Genomic DNA, 22500 nt, shown 5'->3' with positions numbered 1-22500 from the left:
TCTTTTTCTTTTTCTTCTTTTTTCTCTCTTGATCTTCTTTTCTTCTTCTTTTTCTTCTTTTTCTACTTTCTTCTTCTTTTGTTTCTTTTTTCTTCTTTTTCTTCTTTTTCTTTCTTCTTCCTCTTCTTTTTCTTCTTCCTCTTCTTTTTTCTTCCTTTTCTTCTTTTTTCTTTTTTCTTCGTCGTTCTTCTACATCTTCTTCTCCTTTCTATTTTTAGGGTTTTATTTCCTTTTTTTCTCGTCGTCAGAAAATTTCATTTGGCTTTGAGTGTATACATCCTGTGACCGTCAAAGTGGCTAACAAACCCCCCCAGGCTCCATTAAGTGCGCTTAAGAATAAAACTGACCTGAAGTGGTTATATACCGTTGTTAGAAACCGAGTTTTAGGAACTTAGAGTATTGTTCGTTTGCATCTAGGATTTGTGGCTAGAAAATGGAAGTGGTGCCGTTTTCGTCATTTGTGTACCCAACTCAAAGTTTCTGCAAGATTAAAGTTTCAAATGGGATTAAAGTTTCTTTGAACAAAGATTAGTTTGGTTCGTTTCTCTGTTCTTTGTGTGTTTGTGTGTGCGCGCGCGCGTCCGTTTGTGCGTGGTTGCGTGTGTGCGTGTGTGTGCGTGCGTGTGCGTGCGTATGTATGTGCACGTGTGTGCACACGTTTACCTGTGCCAGCAAGCGCATGAAAGAATTAAACACAAAAAATAGAATTAAAGACATATAATATAAAAAATTAAAAATAAGTAAATATAACGAAAAGAGTGTGGCCTTGTGGCCAAGAAACGCATATGCGGGTAGCCAACTCTTAGGGAAAAAAAAAAAAAAAAAAAAAAAAAAAAAAAAAAGGAGGGTTACTTACTATTCCCACTTTATGGAAGTTGGCACCCCTCATCAGAAACTCAAGATACAACAAAACCGGCATTAAACACGTGACCCTGCACAGATACCCTACCAACTCGCCCAACCCAAGGACCCGGGTGAGGTTTGGTTGAGTGGGTGGATGGATGGATGGGTGGGGAGGCAGAGATGATTTTTGGACGAGACGTCGCTCGGTTGACGTGACACAACCGTACATGTTCCCGATTTAGCTTAAAGCCTTTTCTATCTTTGCTGCCCCAATGTGACTCCCGAAACCAAGACGGTGACACGCGGCAAGGAACACACACACGCACACGCATATACTTTTACATGTATATATACATACCCCCAGCATGACGTACACGCTTCGTGTACCTGATCACCTTGTCACGTCACAACGTCACTCGTACCTCGACGTCACGTTAGGGCATCTAACGCGTACTTCTCTATGACCTCACGTCACCTTAGAGTAACAAACTTACGTCACTCTCACGTCATTCTCATCTCTCACGTCCAGCCAGCACGTGAGAGTAGAACGCCTGTGAGAAGGAAGAGATGTAGATTAAGTACTGTGAGAGTGGTTAATGTTTAGAATGAAAATAGGAAAGAATAAAGAGCCAAAGCTGGTCAGAGGACGGTGTCTTCACTGAGTGACTGGTGACGACACTAATGTCACAAATTATATTTAGAGAACCTCGACTGTCAAAGGGAATGGAATTTACTTATATATACACATATGTATATATATACATATACATGTATATATATGTATATATATATATATATATATGTGTGTGTGTGTGTGTGTGTGTGTGTGTGTGTGTGTGTGTGTGTGTGTGTGTGTGTGTGTCTTTTTATATTCATATACACACACGTATGCTTAGAATGTTATATTATCCTTGTAATATGGTCACATACATGTACACATTCATAAAGATGAAGTACTAAGAAACGCACACACACGCGCGCGCGTACACACACACACACACACACACACACACACACACATACACACATACACACACACATACACATACACACACACATACACACATATGCATACACACACATACACACACACACGCGCGCGCGCAGAGAGAAAGAGAGAGAGAGAGAGAGAGAGAGAGAGAGAGAGAGAGAGAGAGAGAGAGAGAGAGAGAGAGAGAGAGAGAGACCAAAACTCTCGATCACACACATATCCGTTCTAATATACAGGCACAAGCGCTGTCTTAGCGACTTGTAGACAGATAGAGAGAGAGAGAGAGAGAGAGAGAGAGAGAGAGAGAGAGAGAGTAAGAATTGGCCCGTAAAAGTCGCGCCAGAGGCAATTACGCCGAAATGGTAAATAGGACTCGCCACCCGACACCTTGGTCGAGACAGTGCCAAATATCATGGCACCAAAAAAAGAAAAAAAAGAAAAAAAAAAGAAAAAAAAAGAAACTCGTTCGTCATTTCAAGAGGTGAGGTGGGATTTAAGTGTAGGGAAGGGAGGGAGGGAGGGAGGAGAGGGAGGGAGGGTGGGAGGGTTAGGATGATGGCGTCATTGGCAAGTGATTCTGTTTAGAATGGGGGGAAGCAAGGTTTTCAATTTGATTTAGAGTCAAGAGATCGAAAGTAGCCGTGGAGTTGGGGACGAGGAGGGAGGAGGGGAAGGGAAGGGGAGTTTTAGGGAGTTGGGGAGGAGTAGGGGAGGAGAAGGGGAGTTGCAGGGAGTTGGGGAACACTCGTGAGTCATCACAACATATATATATATATATATATATATATATATATATATATATATATATATATATATATACACATATATATATATATATATATATATATATACACATATATATGAAAATTGTAAACACCAGACTCAATTGAAGGGTTTATTTGCCCGACGTTTCGATTCCCGTCCAGGAATCGTCTTCAGGGGGTATAATGTTTACAAGATTGTGAACTCAAATATAAATCGTCAAAGTGGTAAACCTGGGTAAGTTCACTCTCTCAATCACATGTACAAAGCAAACCTCTTTACAATATTAAATACAATGCAATTAACATGATATACTTACTTCCCATTTCTCATGCTGGGATCGGGAGGGGGGGATGTTAAAAGACATAATGATAGGGAGTAGATTTATCATGCTGAAATATGCTGAGTGGTCATATCTTACATATTGGCATAAGAATAATGTCATTTTTTTTTTCGTTAAATTTTGTTTTGTACGGAACTATACTATTATCGTGTCATTATGTCGGCTATGTGTTTATTCATTTATCTATTCATTCACTTATTCATTCTGTTATCTATTCATTCATAAATTTTTCATTCATCTATAAACTTATTTTTGTATTTCTTGTACATGTTCATTTCCTTGTTTATCTATTTATTTACCTGTTCATTAATTCATGTTTTTATTTACGTATTTATTTATTTATTTATTCATTTATTTGTTTATTTTTGTATGGGAGTCATTGAGTAAATGGCTAGATGATCGTGTAAGGGCTGCGCGCTGATGTCTTAAACTCTTCGGCACTGAATGGGGAGGAAGTGCCACGGAGGAGGAGGAGGAGGAAGAGGAGGAAGAGGAGGAGGAGAAGGAGGTGTCACGGAGGAGGAGGAGATGCCACGGAGGAGGTGGAGGTGCCACGTAAAAAGAAATAATAAAATCGTTTGGTGACAGCGTCCAGGATAATAAAAACGTTGTCACCCGATACAGAGGAGGTTAGCTACCGGGAAGACATGACGACAAAACCCCAACGAACAAAACCCCAATTCTCCATAGCAGGCAAAACCTCAATAGGGAAATTGGGGGGGAGGGGGAGGACATAATCTAACTTAATCTAACCTAACCTAACCTTTTTCAGTAATTGGGGTTTTACCTATCATCATCATCATCATCATCATCTTCATCATCATCATCATCATCATCATCATCATCATCATCATCATCATCATCATCATCATCATCATCAGCATCATCAGCATCGTTGTCGTCGTAACACACACACACACACACACACACTGCGCTTCGAGTCGTTACTCCAACTCTCGTGGGCTGGGAGTTGGGTATGTGTGTGCGTGTAAGGTCATAGCATTATCCATAGATCGGTCATACGAGCTCTGAGCTCTCTTCCGGGAGGGTAATATCTGTCGGTCACGAGTCCAACACGTGGTCCAAAGACCATGGCGAATACACACACACACACACACACACACACACACACACACACACACACACACACACACACACACACACACACACACACACACACACACACACACACACACACGTATCCGATTTCCTGTTGTAAGCCGACTGTGAAAGATCGCTGGGGCTGGCCTGAATACATTACTAGCACTTGGATAGGGAGTGAGGAAGCGAGGGAGGGTGGGGGGGCACAGAGGAGGGGGGGTGAAAGGGGGAGGGAACGTTTGAGCAGGTGAGAACTGGGTAGGAAGAAAGGTTCCTCCGAGATGTGGAGCGAGTGAAAGTGGGACACATATATATGCAAAAATTATATAAATGTATACGAGAGAGAATGATGAAAATTAGGGGTAATAAGGAGAGTGTAAAAAAAAGCGGTCGGATTTGACAGGATGAGAAACTGCCGAAGAAGCCTTTAGGAAATTTCACCTCCACACACATACGTACCTTTGTATCCCTCTTTCCTTTCCTTCCCTATGGAGATGATGACCTCCTCCCTACCCCTCTCCCTACTCCACTTTCCCCTACCCTCCTCCCATATACTAAAATACACATGACATCAAGGAGAACTCCAAGATCATAAATCCAAAAAGTTCTTCCGAATGTCATGCATGATCTCAAGTATGTAGCACACGATGCTGATCTTAAGAGCTCTCGGCGAATATTCCAATACTAATGTTTTGCAAGTCCTTGTAATGAGCATCGGGCGGATATTACTTGCGTTTATGGACCTATCTCGCCAGTTATCATTCCACTACATGCAGTCAAGGATGCACCGTGTCTATTGGCCGATTCGAGACCACTTCCCAGCCAATCAGCAACGGTTTCACTTACTGCAGTGGGTTTTTTGCGTGTCGTGCTCCATGCATATTGGGTAAGAGAGCCGTGGACCACATTTTTCTCACCAATCAGAGGAGGTTAACTTCCTGCTGCAAGGCCCCGAGCCGTCCTCCTTCCTGATTGGCCATAAAAACAGCGCACCACATTTTTCCTGCCAATCACACCCAGGGGTTCTCCTTTAAAGTGATATCTGGATGTCCATTACGGCAATCAGGGTTCTGCCAGTCTTGTTTCGTAAATGCAACTTAAGATTTCGACCACAGACAAGCCATTAGAAGAATTCGATGCGGGAATGTGCCGGCAACTTGACGACTCAAAGCTTGGGGCCGGATTTAGACCGACAGGCTACTTTTCTTTAAGAGAGGCGTAGTATTTCTTTCTCTCTCTCTCTCTCTCTCTCTCTCTCTCTCTCTCTCTCTCTCTCTCTCTCTCTCTCTCTCTCTCTCTCTCCTCCCCCTCTCTACCTCTCTGTCTCACTCATTTTATGCTTCATTAATTGTCTGCTTTTTCTGTGCGCTGCTCTTGCATTTTCGTCAACTTCCTGCATTTTTTTTATTTTTTTGTATCCGTGTTTTTTTTTCTTTTTTTTTCCTTCGATCAATCTCCCGCTAAGGCCTCATTGTTTTCTCTCCTCAAAAGTAGAAATCGCTTTTTCATTTTTTTCTCCCTCTTTTTCTTTTTCTCTTCTTTCCACTTCATCGTCCTGCCTTCATCTTCTTTGCCTTTGTCTTCATTTACTTCTCTGCCTCTTCCTCCGCTTTTTTCTCCTCGTTTTCCTCGTCCTCCCTCACTGTCTCCTCCTCCTTCTCCTTCACCTCTTCCTCCTCCTCCTCCTCCTCCTCCTCCTCCTCCTCCTCCTCCTCCTCCTTCTTCTTCACCTTCTCTTTCTCTTCAGTTTGCCTCCTCCTTATCCTTCTCCTTTTCCTCTTCCTCCTCCTCCTCCTCCTTCTGCCCCTTCTCTTTCTCTTCCGTTTGTCTCCTTTTCGCTATCCTCCTCCTTCCTCCTCCTCCTACTCCTATTCCTTCTCCTCCTCCTCTTCTTCCTTCCCTATCATGTTTTCTTTTTCCTCTTCTTCCCCGACTTCCTCCTGGTCTTCCTCTTTTGTCCTGTTTCCGGTTGTCTTCGCTTCAGCATTTACTGTAAGCCGAGAAGGGGGGGATGGGGGAGGGGGAGGGGGAAGGGGGGTAAGGGGGAGAGGGTGGGAGGTGTTAGCTTGTGTCTATTGCGGGCTCGTTTTATCGTCGCTGCCTTGCTGCCTTACTCTCTCATCCATGTTTACCTCTGGGTGGTCTTGTGGAGGGGACGGGGGTGGTGGGAGGAGGTGGCACGTGGGAGAGGAAGGTTTAAGGGAAGTTTAAAGGAGAGACTGAAGAGAGAGAGAGAGAGAGAGAGAGAGAGAGAGGGAGAGAGAGAGAGGTATGAAGAAAACTAAATAGTCGTTTAGAGACGGTGTATGGAGACAGAGTTGGTAATTTACTGGGTGAACCAGTTTTCCAGGTTTCACCCGCACACTTCACCCTCTCGCCTGAATTCCCTCACCCTTCGGCCACTCTCACCCTTTGGGTCTCGACCACACCCACCGGCGGTGTCCCTCTCTTGTTCCCCCAAAGAGTTCACCCACGCGTGCGGTCGGCGATAGAATTCCTCTTCCGCAGTTTTCACACGTACAGCTGGGTACAAGAGATCCTGGTATACTTTGCTGAGTGTATTGGTCTAACTGAAGATGCAATACATACACACATACGCACACACACACACACACACACACACACACACACACACACACACACACACACACACACACACACACACACACACATACATACATACATACACACACACACACACATCAGCGGAATTTCAAGGCAAAGATCCTCCCGAAGTAGGAAACCGAAGACCCTAAGACTTCGTCGGACACTCCATAAGATATAACGACGATCCAAAGGAATCTGTGAGGATCCGTCGAGCGAAGGACCTCGAGTATCTGAAGGAGGAGGTGCAAATTGCACCGGAAGACTTTCGTGATCCTGCCCCACCTCCCACAGAAGAACAATAACGAGCTTGTGTCCGTCCCCTGGAGGAGGAGGAGGAAGAGGAAGAGGAGGAGCCCTCCAAATAGTAGAACCTGCCCAGGGTTTTTTTTTTATCGCCAAAGGCCCTTGTCAGTTTAGATACTAGCGTTCCTTTACTTTTGTCCAAATCTTTCAACGCTCCAAGTCTCAACCACCCCCCACCCCTTTACTCACCCTTCCTCTCCCACATCTCCCACCCCCAACCCTCCTTAGACTCCCCCCACCCCCATATATGCTACCCTATACCAGCCAGCCACCATTCCTTATGTCCCCTACCTTGTCAGTTTGCTATGCACAATACAAGGGAGAACAGAACAATTCTTAATATATCTTTTGTGAGCTGTGTACCCTCACATGGGGAACTCTATCTGTCTTTCCGTCTATACGCCTGCCAGTCTGAATGTGTCTGTTTATCTGCCTCTGTCTGTCTGTCTGTGGGGGTAATCATTGGGAATTTTTTATGGAATTTTTGGCTAACAGTGTTCGATCCAACTCAACCAGTCCCTTCTAGGCAAGCGGTTAATGTTATAGAGTTCTTCTAGCTAACGCTAAAGCTCTATTTAACTCACTTCAAAGGATTTCTCGTCAACAGAGTTAAACCTTTCAACTCTTGTGTCACGTTTCTAAGATCTTGCTCAAACTACTACCAGACGATTTTATTCAATTTTTGGAGGTTATCAGACACGTGTACTGAATAAAAAAAAAATAGCAGTGACGTCTCATTTCACCTGAACGTTCAGACACGAAGGTCCCTGAGCGTCTCCTGGGGTGAGCTCTCTGCCGCACCCCTAAACGATGTCCTAAGCGCCACTGAGGGCGCACGTGGGAGAATTCCTCCACAGCTGGCGTGACATTCTTTATTCCGCAATAAAAAGAGGATGACCGGGTAACGGAGCCGGTTCCGGAAAATGGAAAGGTACGCCCCCGGCAGGATACCCAGAATAGGAGGAATACCCCGGATTACAGGCCCGGCTCCGGAGTAATCGGAATGCCGCGCGTTATATAGAGGAAGAGTCCGGATTATGCGGTTTAGTGCCGTTATGGTTCGCGTTGTGTGACATGAACACTCTGATTTATGAAAGAATAGCGAGGAGGGTGAAGAGGAAGAGGAGGAGGAGGAAGAGGAGGAGGAGGAGGAGGAGAAGGACGGAGTAGAGAGGGAGAATGTTGTTCAAAAGGGAAGGAGAGAGAGGGGAATAAATAAAAAAAGATAAGGAAGGAGATAGGTGAAGACCATACTGTAGGAGACCTAACAGAGAGGAAGTGGAGGAGGAGGTTGTTGTTGTTGAACCGAGGCCTACAGTATAGTGTGACCACGTGCTCTTCTCTCTCTCTCTCTCTCTCTCTCTATATATATATATATATATATATATATATATATATATATATATATGTAAATATATGTATGTATATGTATATATGTATATATATAAATATCTATATATATATATATATATATATATATATATATACATACATATATATATACATACATATATATATATATATATATATATATATTTCTGCCTGCCTTTCTTGTAAAGGACGAGTATGTAGTTACGAGAGTAATAGCATCATAAAAATCAAAAACACATTTTGCTTTGGCGTCGAAGGCATTTGGACCTTGAATTTTACAAGGTGCCCAATGGTGCCTGGGAGGCGACTGGAGTGGTCTCCACTCCCCCCCCCCCACCCCGGGAGATTTCTGCAGCCTCGAGACTTCCGGAGTCCATGGAGGGAGGAGGAGGGAGGGAGGAGGAGGAGCAAGAATGGGTGTAGTGTTGCATAAAGAGAAATATGGTATTGGAATTTGTTATAGGAGAACGTACATATCTGAAGCGTGTTTGGTAGGGGAGTGCCTCATTGGTAGTGCCTGTCGAGATTTTAAGCTGAAGACAGAGGGATAGGTGTGGTGAGCTACCCTTTCTTCTTCTTCTTCTTCTTCTTCTTCTTCTTCTTCTTTAACTGAATGACCGACTTCAAGTCACGAGCGGGGCTCGAACGCGATCTTCTTGCGTGAGTAGTCAAGCCGCTAGCCACTACGCCAGTTACCCGTACGAGATGTAAAGGGTGTGATGTCCCATCACTGTCATCGCTGCCACCGCTACAGACATCGCCAGAGTCAGTTCTCGATCGCTGTCGTCAGTTAGGGCACCGATGTGACGTAGGCAGATGGCGTCAGAACGCGCAAAAGATGTTATACGCGTGCGCAGATGATAGACAGAGGAGAAGGAGGAAGAGGAGAGAATGAGGAGGAAGAGGAGGAGGAGGAGGAAGAAATGGAGCAGTGATGGAGGTTCATGGGGCAAGAAGAGGAGGAAAGAGAGGATATAACATCAACGTTGTATATTTATAATGATAATAATTTGGCAACATGGACGACGAAGACGGTGAAGATGTAAACGATGTCGTGAACCACTTGGAAGTACAAAAATCAGGAGACTTTCGAGTGATTCTGGAATGAGTAAAGTTGCGAGAGGCAAGTAGGAGAGAAAAAAAAATCCTTATAATAAAAAAAAGGAAGAAAAAGAAAGAAAAAACTCGAAGTCTTAACAAAGGCAGCAGCCAACGGAGTGTACACTAGCAAAGTCAACCAGATGGCCTTGTCTAGCTTCTGGGCCGTGTTTACTTGTTTGTTTCCTATTCGAGCAAAATGATTGTTCCGCCTGTTACCCAGATCCCGTGAAGAAGGCTGCTCTTGCGTCTAAGTCTGTTTTCGAGGACACCGAGGCTTGGGATGCGGTGATACAGTGTTTTTAATCCCCGTGATGGTGTTAACTATGATGGTGATTGCTGTGGTTGGAGAGATAGTGGTCGTGGTGTTATGATTCTTTGTGGTGGAGATGCCAGTGGTGCTTTGATACTGTTGGTTCTAGTGGTAGTAGTGTTAGTGTTAGAATTTATCATTGGGTTTAGTGATAGTAAAAGCGACGTTGGTGGATGCAGCGATAGCGATGGTGGTATGTCCGTGGGTTTCCGTCTCGTCCTTTTTTCTTCCACTTCTTCTTCTCCTTCTTCTTCTCCTTCTTCTTCTTCTTCTCCTTCTTCTTCTTCTTCTTCTTCTCCTTCTTCTTCTCCTTCTTCTTCTTCTCCTTCTTCTTCTCCTTCTTCTTCTTCTCCTTCCTCTTCTTCTTCTTCTTCCTCTTCTTCTTCTTCTACTTCTTCTTCTTCTACTTCTCCTTCTTCTTCTTCTTCTTTATCTTCTTCTTCTTCTTCTTCTTCTCCTCTTCCTTTTACGAAGTATCGAGGCTTTATCCGCAGACTCTTGAATCACGACGACTTTAAAAGCGGCTCTAAACCTTTACACAAATGCGAACACCAAAATATCCTTGAAAAGTAAATATCAAATCAAGTCAAGGACGCACGACCCACGCAGGCGCAGGTAAAACTCCTACAGGAGCAGGTCCTTCCTCTACAGGAGATCCTCCGACAATAACCGAAGTCCGGAAGGAGGTCTTCCAGATAGGAGTTATTACAATCTGTATCTCAGTCTCCTCGCCAGCTCCGGACCTCCCCAAAGGGAGGTCTTGGTTACTAGCGGGTACTATCGATCACGAGGTCCTAGTTATTACAATCTTACCATTGCAGGAGGGCCGCAGAATCACATCCCCGTCCACCCCTACTCCTTCTTCTTCCTCCAGCTTGATTGACCCCAACACTCTTCTTGATCCATTCACACACAGAAAAACCATAATCCCATTCTTAAAATAAATTAATAAATAAATCAGTAAAAATCGGGGATCCAGATCAATTACTGTAACAAACAAATGTGGTCCGTATTTCCTCTGGTCTTAAGGCTGACGGTATGTATAATGTACCTTTCCAGCCTCTGAAGACTATTTTAAGAACACAAAGTGATGTTGTCTACGTACAAAGCAGACTCAAGGACCTCCAGATATGTCTATCATCATTCAAGATAATGAAATTTTAAGACAATGCATCTGCCAGGCAGACTGATTAATGAATTAAACTGTCTAGTATCACACTTTAGGTCTCTAGGTTTTGGGGTTAGGAAGTGGTGGTGCTTTGGTAAAGTCTAAGAATACGACCCTCTTCGGACCCACAGCGACACACACGTTTTTACAGAAAAATGAAAGTTTTTTTTTTTTTTTTTTTTTTTTTTTAATTGCCTCCAAAGTAATTTGAGCCATCATCCATGCTGCTGTCCACGTTGATTACAGTTTCGTTAAAGGAATCTTTCTAAACACCTTTATTTTATTTTTATTTTTATTTTCAAGTTTCCTCCGCAGCGCTGTATATCATCTTAACGATGATGATGATCCCTCCTCTTATACACTTCCTCCCTTGTTTCTCTTTATCTTCCTTCTTCTCCTCTCATTCCTCTCTCCTCGTCCCTCTCCTTGTTCTCTTCGTTCTACTTCTCGCCTTCCTCTCTTTCCTCTCTTTCCTCCCTGTCTTCTCCCTCCTCTCCTTCCTCTCCTCCTCCTCCTCCTCCTCATGCACTTCCATTTTTCATAATTTCTAATTATAACCCGTTGTTCTTGTTTGTTGAACTTCGCAGTCCAATTTGCGAAAGGCGTCCATACCGAAGAAATCACTCAAAAAAAAAAAAAAAAAAAAAAGAGAGAGAACCAACCCTCTCTAAGGGTGTGGAAAGAAAAAATCCATTTGCGGGTGACAATGATAACAATTGAAATGACTGTGTAAGAAATATTCGACCATAATGACTTCAATGGCATCACAGAAGACGTGAGTGACAACACCCGAGGTGATCTAAAAAAAGGGGAGACAGAGAGAGAGAGAGAGAGAGAGAGAGAGAGAGAGAGAGAGAGAGAGAGAGAGAGAGAGAGAGAGAGAGAGAGATGGATGACATTTAATTTGTTCGATCACTCACACTATACGTCACTCTATTCCTCTCTTTACATATATTACCAGCTATGTCTCCTCGTCTGTGTGTGTGTGTGTGTGTGTGTGTGTGTGTGTGTGTGTGTGTGTGTGTGTGTGTGTGTGTGTGTGTGTGTGTGTGTGTGTGTGTGTGTGTGTGTGTGTGTGTGTGTGTGTGTGTGTGTGTGTATGTGTGTGTGTTTGTACATGTACGTTTGTGAGTCAGTATATTACGTGTGCGTGAGTGTAAGTTTATGTGTATGTGCTCACGCGCAAGTTGCCTCACATGCCCCTCTGGTTAGTCTAGGTGTACATGTGCACACAATGTGCACACGAAACCCATCCCACTATTATTCAGCGGTGTTTGTCTCATTCGCGTGCTTCTGCTTAGGTCTTCATTATATCTTGAGGGTTTTAGAGTTAGAGTTCTGTCGAGTGACCTTAGTTCTGTCGAGTGACCTTAGTTCTGTCGAGTGACCTTAGTTCTGTCGAGTGACCTTAGCTCTGTCGAGTGACCTTAGCTCTGTCGAGGGACCTTAGTTCTGTCTAGTGACCTTAGTTCTGTCGAGTGACCTTAGTTCAGTCGAGTGATCTTAGTTCTGTCGAGTGACCTTGTTCCCTGTGGTTCTCATAACAACGTACGGTCCCTCCAGAGTATTGTGGCAATCAGTATTGTGACATTCTTGTCTGACTTCTCTTCTTGAAGTCTCGGGCACTGAACTTGAAGTCACTGAAGTGTGCGTGTGTGTGTGTGGGTGTGGGTGGGTGGGGATGGGAAGGGGATAAAGGTTAAAAACGCCTCCACCATGCACAAAGTAATCCTCCTCCTTCCCCTCCTCCTCCTCCTCCTCTTTTACCTCCTCTTCTTCCACCTCCTCCTCTTCCACCTCCTCCTCTTCAACCTCCTCCTCTTCAACCTCCTCCTCTTCAACCTCCTCCTCTTCAACCTCCTCCTCTTCAACATCCTCCTCTTCAACCTCCTCCTCTTCAACCTCCTCCTCTTCAACCTCCTCCTCTTCAATCTCTTCCTCTTCCACCTCCTTTTCTTCTCTTTCTTCTCCCTATTCTTCCTCCTCTTATTTCCTAATCTCCCCTTTCCTCCACTCCCTCCTCCAACCGGCAGTTCCCCTTCTCCCCAATCCTCCTCCTTCTATTTTTTTTTTCTTTCGTCTCCTTCATGACACTATCCAGACCAATGCTTCCCACCATAACACCTCCGTCCTTAGCCTTCAGTGCCCCGAAGAAGAAGAAGGAACTTGACCAGTCTTTCCTCTACGCCCTCCACACTCCCTTCAAATGGGCGTGGGCGTGGATGGGTTGGCACTGGGGTGCCTAGTTCCTTCCCTGGCACTCGTCCCTTGTACCTACCTCCTTCTTCGGTACTCCCTTAGACTGACCTCTCTACGGGTGAGGCTTTGGCGTGACAACCACATACCGTCACAGTGAACACGCAATGTCTTCTCAACACCCCGAGCTCCGTCAGCCATCCACCGCCCCCCCACCCCATCCCATTCCTGAACCTCACCCCCAACACCCACACACCTCCACCTCCACACTCCACACTCCACACTCCTCCTCCATCTTATCCCGTCTTTTTTATTCTCCGCGTTCCAACCTCGTCTTCTAGCGACAGGAATGGCCGTGCTTTGCATATGGTGGCAATGTGACAAAGACGTTTGTATTATTCCTCCTTGTCTTTTATGTGCACGCTTAGGGGGAAGCTTCGATTTCGTCCTACGAGGGGGAGGGGGGGAGGAGAAGGGGGAGGGGAGGGGGAGGGGGATAGGGGGGAGAAGAGGACGTTAAGAGTAAGAGGCAGGAGTGGAGTGAAGATATCACTCCAAGACTTCTATAAGAATATATTAGATTTATACATATATTTCCACTGGTATCTTATATATGTCCATATATGGCAATTCATTCATGAAAAAAGTGATTATTTTCTATAAATAGAAAATTTACTCGTGTGTACTTCTGATGCATTATGGGTTAGATTTGCATGTCTAGAATAGTACATTCTACACATTCACAGTGTACACTGATGTACATCTTAGCTATTTTCCTGGTGAGTATCAGACGAATTTATTCATCTGAGGAGCTGACTCGGTACGCAGTGGTGCCTTGTTTGTCCACTTTAGCACTCGCTTGACCTCCCTCCCCCCTCCCCCCTCCCTACTCTCGCTCTCACTCGCTCTCACTTTTTCCCTTGCGCCCCCCCCTCTCTCTCTCTCTCTCTCTCTCTCTCTCTCTCTCTCTCTCTCTCTCTCTCTCTCTCTCTCTCTCTCTCTCTCTCTCTCTCTCTCTCTCTCTCTCGTTCTTTGGTTCTCTCTCGTTTCTCCTGCCCTCAGCCCCCCCCCACTCCCACCCTAGGCCCCTCCCCTTTCCCCCGGGGCGGGGGAGTATCCAGGAGTTGAAGATTAGTTTTGCCTAATAGGTAACGATTCGTGTGGGTTGCCTCCTTTCGTGCCAATTTCCCTTTCCTCTTCGTTCACATTCTAATTTATTTTATTGTCTTTCTTTATCTATATATCTATTGATTTACTCACTTTTATTTATGTGTTTATTTATTTAGCTATTTATTCAATTATATATTTATCTATCCTCCTCTTTCTCCTCAACCTCCCCCTTCTCCTCTTCCTCAACCTCCTCCTCAACTTCCTCGTCCTCTTCCTCAACCTCCTACTCAACTTCCTCGTACTCTTCCTCAACCTCCTCCTCATCATCCTCAACATCCTCGTCCTCCTCCTCAACCTCCTCCTCAACCTCCTCCTCCTCAACATCCTCATTATCATCATCCTTCTCCTCCTCAACCTCCTCCTCCTCAACATCCTCATTATCATCATCCTTCTCCTCCTCCTCAGCCTCTTCCTTCTCCTCAACCTCCTTCTCCTCCTCCTCCTCGTCCTCCTCCTCCTCCTCCTCCTCCTCCTCCTCCTCCTCCTCCTCCTCCCCTTCCCTCACGTTTTCTCTTTAATCACATCTTCCCGGATTCCACATTTGTCGGGATCTTCGTGTGAACTCATGCTTTGCTCCCACGCCACCACGCCGCGTATTCAAAATATGTGGAAGCGGAAGTACGCGCGTGCGTGCGTGCGTGCGTGTGTGTGCGCGTATGTGTGTGTGCGTGCGTGCGCGTGTCACCTAAAATCATTTACGAACTTCCGGCTTAGTTCTCTTAAGACACCAAAGCTAAGAATGTCGGTGTCTGTGAGACTAATATTTAATGTGTAGTTCAAGTCTGTACCTACATCTAATATGGTATAAAGCATATCATGTGTACCTGCCTCTCCTTTTATGCATGTTTATATTGCGTGCGTGCGTGTGTGTGTGTGTGTGTGTGTGTGTGTGTGTGTGTGTGTGTGTGTGTGTGTGTGTGTGTGTGTGTGTGTGTGTGTGTGTGTGTGTGTAAACTGTTGCCGTAATACTATTTCGTCCTCATAAAACAAAACAACTTTTATCATTAGAACATTAACGCCTCCGCAGGGATGACAAACACTCGACAACAGAAGGCAAATTGACCTGATCCTTGCACGCCCTCGGGGGGGGGGGGTTAAGCTCTCCGCAAGAGTGATTCACAAATTTCATTTCCGACAAATACCAGACGATTTTATTCAGTTTATCGGTTGACCCGGGGTCGAAATGAAGCTTCGATCAGTGAGGACTCAGCTCAATAAAACCGTGATCCCTTCGCCAGGACAAAATCGTTCAAGTACGTCGCTTTGGCGAAAGGGTGTGACTTCTCTGGGGTATACGGGTACGGTCGACTTCACAGTCGTGGATCGTCGGCTACGTCGGAGTTAAGTAAGATTCCCGGAAGTTGAAACGAGAGTGCCCGAGGCCCGTGGAATGCTCGGAAGGTATTCGAAGAAGTAACCATACCCCTACCCTGAAACCCTTTCCCCCCATCTCCCCCCCCCCGTTTCCCTGCCACCCCCTCCCCTATTCCCCAACCCTCCCTCCCTCCCTTCCCTACCTTCACCCCCCTACTCCCTCCTCCGTGGCACTCCCTCGTTAGGGAAGGGATTAATGATACCATCACTCCTAAAAAATTGAGTTCTGTTGCCTTGATATATTCTCCAAAATAATATTCATACATTTCGATCCTAACAATTGTTCTCATCTCTCCATTCATTTTTTTTTTCTTCTTCACTTCATTTTAGTCTCCGTCTGTATTTCTTAATTCACTTTTAAACTTAATTATTCCTAAATCTTCCCTTTACTCTTCTCCAATCTTTCACAACTCCTTCAAAATTTCACAACTCCCCTCATAATTTTCTCAAAGGATTCTCAACTGTCCTTCTCCTTCTCCAACGTTTCTCAATTCTAATTTAAATTTTCTGTTTTGCAACTTAGTACTCAATTGTATGTCCTTAATTAATCACTCATGCAATCCTAGTAACTTAAATGAATAGATTCAATTTTCCAACCTGTTTTTTTTTCACGATAAAAAAGGTAAATGGCGACCTTGCAATTCTCTTTAATTTACCCAAAGACATAGATAGGGTCTTGGGAACTCATTCATTCATTCTCATTCTCACTATATGTTACGAGTCGAGAGTGTGAGCGAGATTCGTAACATATAAAATCTTACACTTCTCCAACCTACAAACACCCTTAGGCCTTTTCGCAACAGAGTGTTCAGATCCTTCCTCCCGCCTAATCAGATTTGTTATTTTCTTGTTAAGCCTGATAGCGCAATAACTATACTTAATGTTAATATGTGTTTATGTTGAAGAGGATTATGCTCACTGAGGTTGAAGATATTATGGCTTTGTTAAGATGCGGTATGAGATAATTTTGATGTTTTAGAGAACTGAGCGCAAGGAGGAGAAGAACCAACTTTGTCTTTAGCCTACGTAGAGTATGAAAATGAGGATCCAGTTTAGTGATTACGAAGAGTACTTAAAGAAAGAAAATATATATTTTTTTGTGATATATGAGAGATCTTTATTTTTCTGTGTGACTATCGCTTTCTATGCGCGTATTTTCTATTTGTATATTTTGTTTTATTCCTGTGTATTTTTGTTTGCGTATTTACTAACTTGTTCGACAAAAGTTTTGTACAGTTACGTATTTCCCTCTCCATTCCCTCCTCCAGAAATAATACTACATCAATAAAGATATATATAAAAAAAAGCGAACGCGTTAAGAGGAGAAAGAAAAAAAGTTAGCATTATGTCTTCCAATCTAGCATAATTTCAGCTGCTGTCTAGCACATTCCCGTTTGAGAAATCTACCCAACCCTACCTCTACCCACACCCTCACCACCTCTCATCCTGTTTTCTCTTTTATACTCACGATTCCCATTTTCTCCATTCCAGATGCTCGGCGGCACTAATATGGCCACGCTGTTGACCTTAGCCGCTCTCCAGGAAGGAAAGGGTGCTGCTGGACCAGGCCTTGGGGTCGGCGGAGGTTCCGTTCCTCTGCCCCCAACGCTGGACACCCACAAGTCGCTACCCACCACGCCCACCACGCCCACAAGTACAGGTAAGGAGACTCAGGAATCACGTTGTTTCCACTTCATACTACATCGTGTGGTTCACCATAGTCTTGGATCACGTGTTGGACTCGTGATCGACAGCTTTTTCCCTCCCGGATGAGAGCTCAGAGCTCATATATGACCGATCTATGGGTAATGCTGTGACCTTACACGCGCGCGCACACACACACACACACACACACACACACACACACACACACACACACACACACACACACACCTCCCCGCCCACGAGAGTTGGAGTAACGACTCGCAGCGCAGCGATAGTGAAATTATTTCAGCCCTGGGCGGGATTCGAACCCGGACTGCCGTAATGTGTGCGTGTGTGTGTGTAAGCGCGAGTTGTATAATAGTGAAAATATCTGTTTTAATTTGTTTACATCAATATAGCTAATCGACCTATGGAAAAACGCGTCCGATGCCACACGGTAAGGAGGGGAGTATTGAACATCACTTTTTCACCTGTTCCTTCTCCTCCTCCTCCTCCTCCTCCTCTTCCTACTCCTCTTCTTCCTCTTCGTTCTCATCCTCCTCTTCCTTTTCCTTCTCCTCCTCCTCCTCCTCCTCCCCTTCCTCTTCCTTCTCATCCTCCTCTTCCTCTTCCTTCCCATCCTCCTCTTTCCCTTTTTCTTCCTCCTCCTCTTCCTCTTCCTTCTCCTCCTCCTCCTCTTCTTCCTCCTCTTCTTCCTCTTCCTTCTCCTACTCCTCCTACTCTTCATCCTCCTGTTCCTCTTCCTTCTCTTCCTGTTCCTGTTCCTTTTCCTCCTCCTCCTCCTCTTTCTCCTCCTACTCCTCCTCCTGTTCCTCTTCCTCTTTCTCCTCCTCCTCCTCCTCCTGTTCCTCTTCCTCTTTCTCCTCCTCCTTCTCCTCCTCCCTCTCTTCCTCGTCGACGACGCATTCCTTGCCTATGGACTATAATGTGATTCGTACATTGAAGAACCACGTCTGTGCAAGTGCACTCCTCCCCGAGTACACTCAAGTGACGCCCAAACACAGAGGCGTGTTTAAGTACCCCGGCTTCACTTGACGCCCTCAACTCCTCCGTGGCACGGTGGAGGGAGGGAGGGAGGGAAGGAGGACAGGGAGGGGAGGGAAGAGGAGAGGCGTCGTTGTTTTCTGGTCTTTGTAGTTCCCTTGAAGTAGTTTGATCTGTTTTTTCCTTCAGGTAAAATCTTTTGAGAGAAAATGTCTGTTTGATTCAAAGTCCTTACGATAAACTGATTTCTTCAGAGAAAATGTGCGTTTGATTAAGAATCTTTACGAAAAACTAATTTCTTCAGAAGTTAGCATTTTCTGTAGTTTTATAGTGTATCTGTGATTTCTGCTGATTGATAAAACGCGTTTATAGTGTATCCGTACGTATACATATATAGACATCAATAGTAATGCATGCAGGTATATATATTATATATAATTTTACATGCACTATGTGTTTCCGAACGTGTATTATTGCATGTGTGAAAAACAAGAAAAGTTTGTGTGTGTGTGCGTGTGTGTGTGTGTGTGTATATATATATATATATATATATATATATATGTATATATATATACAGTATATACTGATACTGCCTGAAGGTTAAGTGCCAAATGCTTGTTTTCACGAATCAACCAAATGTTTGTTTATTGATATAAATTTTACTCAACATTACCAACCCTCATTCACCCTAAGAACACTTCTCATTCAATAAAGTTTAAATCTGTAAACCAATAAACTTGCCAAAGCGATGGCCGGGCGATCAAACACCAAACTTTCATTCCCCGTAGTACGGGTCTTTACCACTCTATGATTCGTCTTTCCTCCTGTTTCTCCTCCTGCTTCTCCCCACTTTCGTCCTTCCGCGGACGATTTCACCTGCACTTCCTGTCATCAGAGCAATTTCTTGAAGGTCTGCATCCCATATTCATACCAAATTTAATCGAAAAACGAGCGAGGGACGAAACCACCAGAACTCCTCCACAACCTCGTTGGGCGCTTAATCACTCAGATCCCCGCCAATGTAATTTGCAACGCCCCAACCGTATCATCGCCCTCGCCGTTTGATACAGTCACCGCCGCCCTCAACCGCATGCGGTCGCCCTTCTGTGTCACGGTTTCTGCTGCAGCCTTGCCGCAGTCCTGCCGCAGTCTCTTTTTCAGGTGAAATGGGTACCTCAACAATAAACAGAGAGGGTCTTCAAACAGACCCCGCGGACCAGCCGAATGCAGAAACTCGCCGGTCTTCTTCCTTATCTTGTAATTAATTCGGACTGTATCCCGTGCATGTTAATCGCCGAGATGTGCACTAGATGGCTCTAAAGATTGCGTTCTAATTTAGAAATGGTGTACGTGTGTTTAGTGTGTTTTTGCAGCCGTGTTTATGTTGTGCGGTACGTGTGCCTCTCTGTTTCTATTTCGGATGTCTGTGAGTTATGTGGAAATATGTTATCTGTGTATCTCTCTCCACATGTATATATCTCTCCACGCATTTACATTACAAACGTGCTTGTGTGTGTGTGTGTGTGTGTGTGTGTGTGTGTGTGTGTGTGTGTGTGTGTGTGTGTGTGTGTGTGTGTGTGTGTGTGTGTGTGTGTGTGTGTGTGTGTGTGTGTGTGTGTGTGTGTGTGTGTGTGTGTGTGTGAGGCAGTGCTTACACATATATACATACTTGGCACCCCTCTTCCCCGTGGTAACAAAAGGAACGTGATAGCCATTCTCCTTTAACCTCATCGCCAAGCGATTCTATTCATCCCAGTACCATCCTCCCCCTCCCCCTCCCCCCTCCCCCCTCCCCCCACCACCATCACTCGATGGCTAAGAAGTTGACGAGTGTGCGCTCTCACTGCTACTCGAGAGTTACTCTCACGGGAAACTCCCGCCCTTCATCTCACTTCGGAAACCTCACGCTCGTGTGTGCCTAGCAGGAGTTTCTTCTAACGCCTTGGTAACAAAGGTCATGGCACCTTTTGTCCGCCAAAGGGCTTGTCATGCTTACGTTCTGTCATGCAGAACAATTTCTTCCATTATGCTAAGCTTCATCCTTCAGCACCTTCCCGAGGTTCAAAGGTTCTGTTATGGAAAGGTGATTTTGTCCACGTTCAGAGTCAAGACTATCGTGGAGTTGTTTCTGCCTCAACCCGGGGTAGGCTCCTCTCCCCTCAGCTGTATAAAGTCACCTGATCTTAAGCAGAATAAAATATATCGAGTAGGTCAACGTTTTGAAGAGAAATTAAGGGCTCTGGGGTCTCCTTCCCTGCACCCAACAGACTGCAGGATCCAACACAGCTACCTGGAACACTTCAAGCTCACGGCGTAAAAGGCTTACACTAATACTGCAAACCGTTTCAGACCTCCTTAAACAAGAGGATGGGTGGGTGTGGAGGGGGTTGAGGCCAGTGCCCGTTATATTATGAGCTCGGAGATCTCAACCGGAAGTATAACACCTGTAGATCACGAGTCCAGTGCGTGGTCCAAGACCATGATGAAAATACATCCTTTCAGGATAATGAGAGCTGACGTGTGACGTCATTAATCGAGAATGGTTTTACTTTCTTGGGTATTTAAAACAAAGTTTAAGTATTTGTAGAACTAGAGACAGGACCCCATGCACCTTGCTATTTTCCTGTACACAGCAATTAGGTAAATACAATCTAGTAAATAGAATTTTGTGTCTATGTGTATGTGCATATATAAGTATAAACACACAACACACACACACATACACACACACACACACACACACACACACACACACACACACACACACACACACACTATATATATATATATATATATATATATATATATATATATATATTAACAACCACAATGCACTTTAATTCTAAGCCATCAAAGGCCAACATGCTGAAATTCAAATGTGGTACTGCCCAGGACTCGAACCCGGCATCCTCATGACAAATGCGACAGTGACTTTCCAACTACGCCATCAAGATACATATATATATATATATATATATATATATATATATATATATATATATATATATATATATATATATATATATATATATATATATATACATATGTAGACATGCAAACATACTTTAAAACGAATACAAACAGGTGTTCCTGTGAGAGCTCACATACAGTCATCTGTATGCATGAAAGATTGTGTACACATTCACACACACACACACACGCACACACACACACACACACACACACACACACACACACACACACACACACACACAGGAGTGTACCAACGCCCGTGCACATCCGCCGCCAGGCTCTTCAGCCACTTGAGAGCTCCTTACCTTGGGAGAGTTTCTTTGCCACGAATGAATAAAACCACCTGACGACAAGTGCATGAAACGACCCAAAGTCTGTAAACGGGACGACGAATTTGGTCGACACAGGGTTCGAGAATGATTTGAATAATTTGCTCCTGAATAAAATCGTCTGGCGGCAGCTACTATAAATGAAAACGCAGAGAGCTGAACAAGCATGGAGCAGGCATCCGCTTCTGAGAAGTAAGCTACTAAGAGCAGGTGAGGCATCTGGTGGATGTGAGCAGAGATGACGGGAGCATCTGCAAAAGGATGTCGCCTACGTAACTACCTCTTCCTCCTCCTCCTCTTCCTCCTCCTACCACCCGCATTTTACATCCTCCACCTCCTCTCCACTACCTTTTCCTGTATCCCTTTACCCACAATATATATTCACATTTTTATGTTAATTTTATTTCCACTGCTAACAATGCCCGTAGACCAGCAAATGATCGTTTCAATTTTATTTCACTTATATTTGGTTTCTATATCATCCCATCGTAATCACGTGAAGATCTGTGACAAGAAGCCATAACATCTTCGAAAACGCCCAAGATCGACGTCTAACCAATATAATCAAACGACATGACGACGGTTGAACAAATATCAAATACGTCTTATTTCAAAGTACGCCTGATGGTAGTGGAAGAAACGGGGCTTTTATATTTTATATTTTTTATTTAATTTGTTTATTTCATTCGTTTGGTTTGGTCGACATTTGTTTGTTTCTTCTTTCATTTTTTTTCTTCTTTTTTTCGTTAAAAGGCGATTGCGCATGCGCGTACCGCAAGACAAATTCGAATGGAAAGAGTAAGAGTGAGTTCTGCTGGTGCACTTTATCAAAACCGATCAGAAACTCGATCTTAAAAGAGGCTTCGTTCGATCTCCAGTGAAACATTACCTCGTGTAATACAACCTACC

The 22500-nt window shown here is 44.4% G+C and overlaps 1 protein-coding gene across 5 annotated transcripts in view; it reads left to right on the top strand.

Moving 5' to 3' along the window:
- The window catches only part of LOC143024833 (zinc finger protein castor homolog 1-like), a 775578-nt gene that overhangs the window by 638780 nt on the left and 114298 nt on the right, over positions 1 to 22500 (top strand). For all 5 annotated transcript variants that reach the window (XM_076184100.1, XM_076184101.1, XM_076184099.1 and 2 more), the window contains one exon: positions 17132 to 17300. In XM_076184100.1, the coding sequence (XP_076040215.1) occupies positions 17132 to 17300 (169 nt within the window). The remainder of the gene's footprint in view (positions 1 to 17131; positions 17301 to 22500) is intronic.

Source organism: Oratosquilla oratoria, chromosome 4 (genome assembly GCF_046742065.1).
Source record: "Oratosquilla oratoria isolate Oo_2021 chromosome 4, ASM4674206v1, whole genome shotgun sequence".
Taxonomy (NCBI): Eukaryota; Metazoa; Arthropoda; class Malacostraca; order Stomatopoda; family Squillidae; genus Oratosquilla; species Oratosquilla oratoria.
This window is presented reverse-complemented; position numbering and strand designations above follow the sequence as displayed.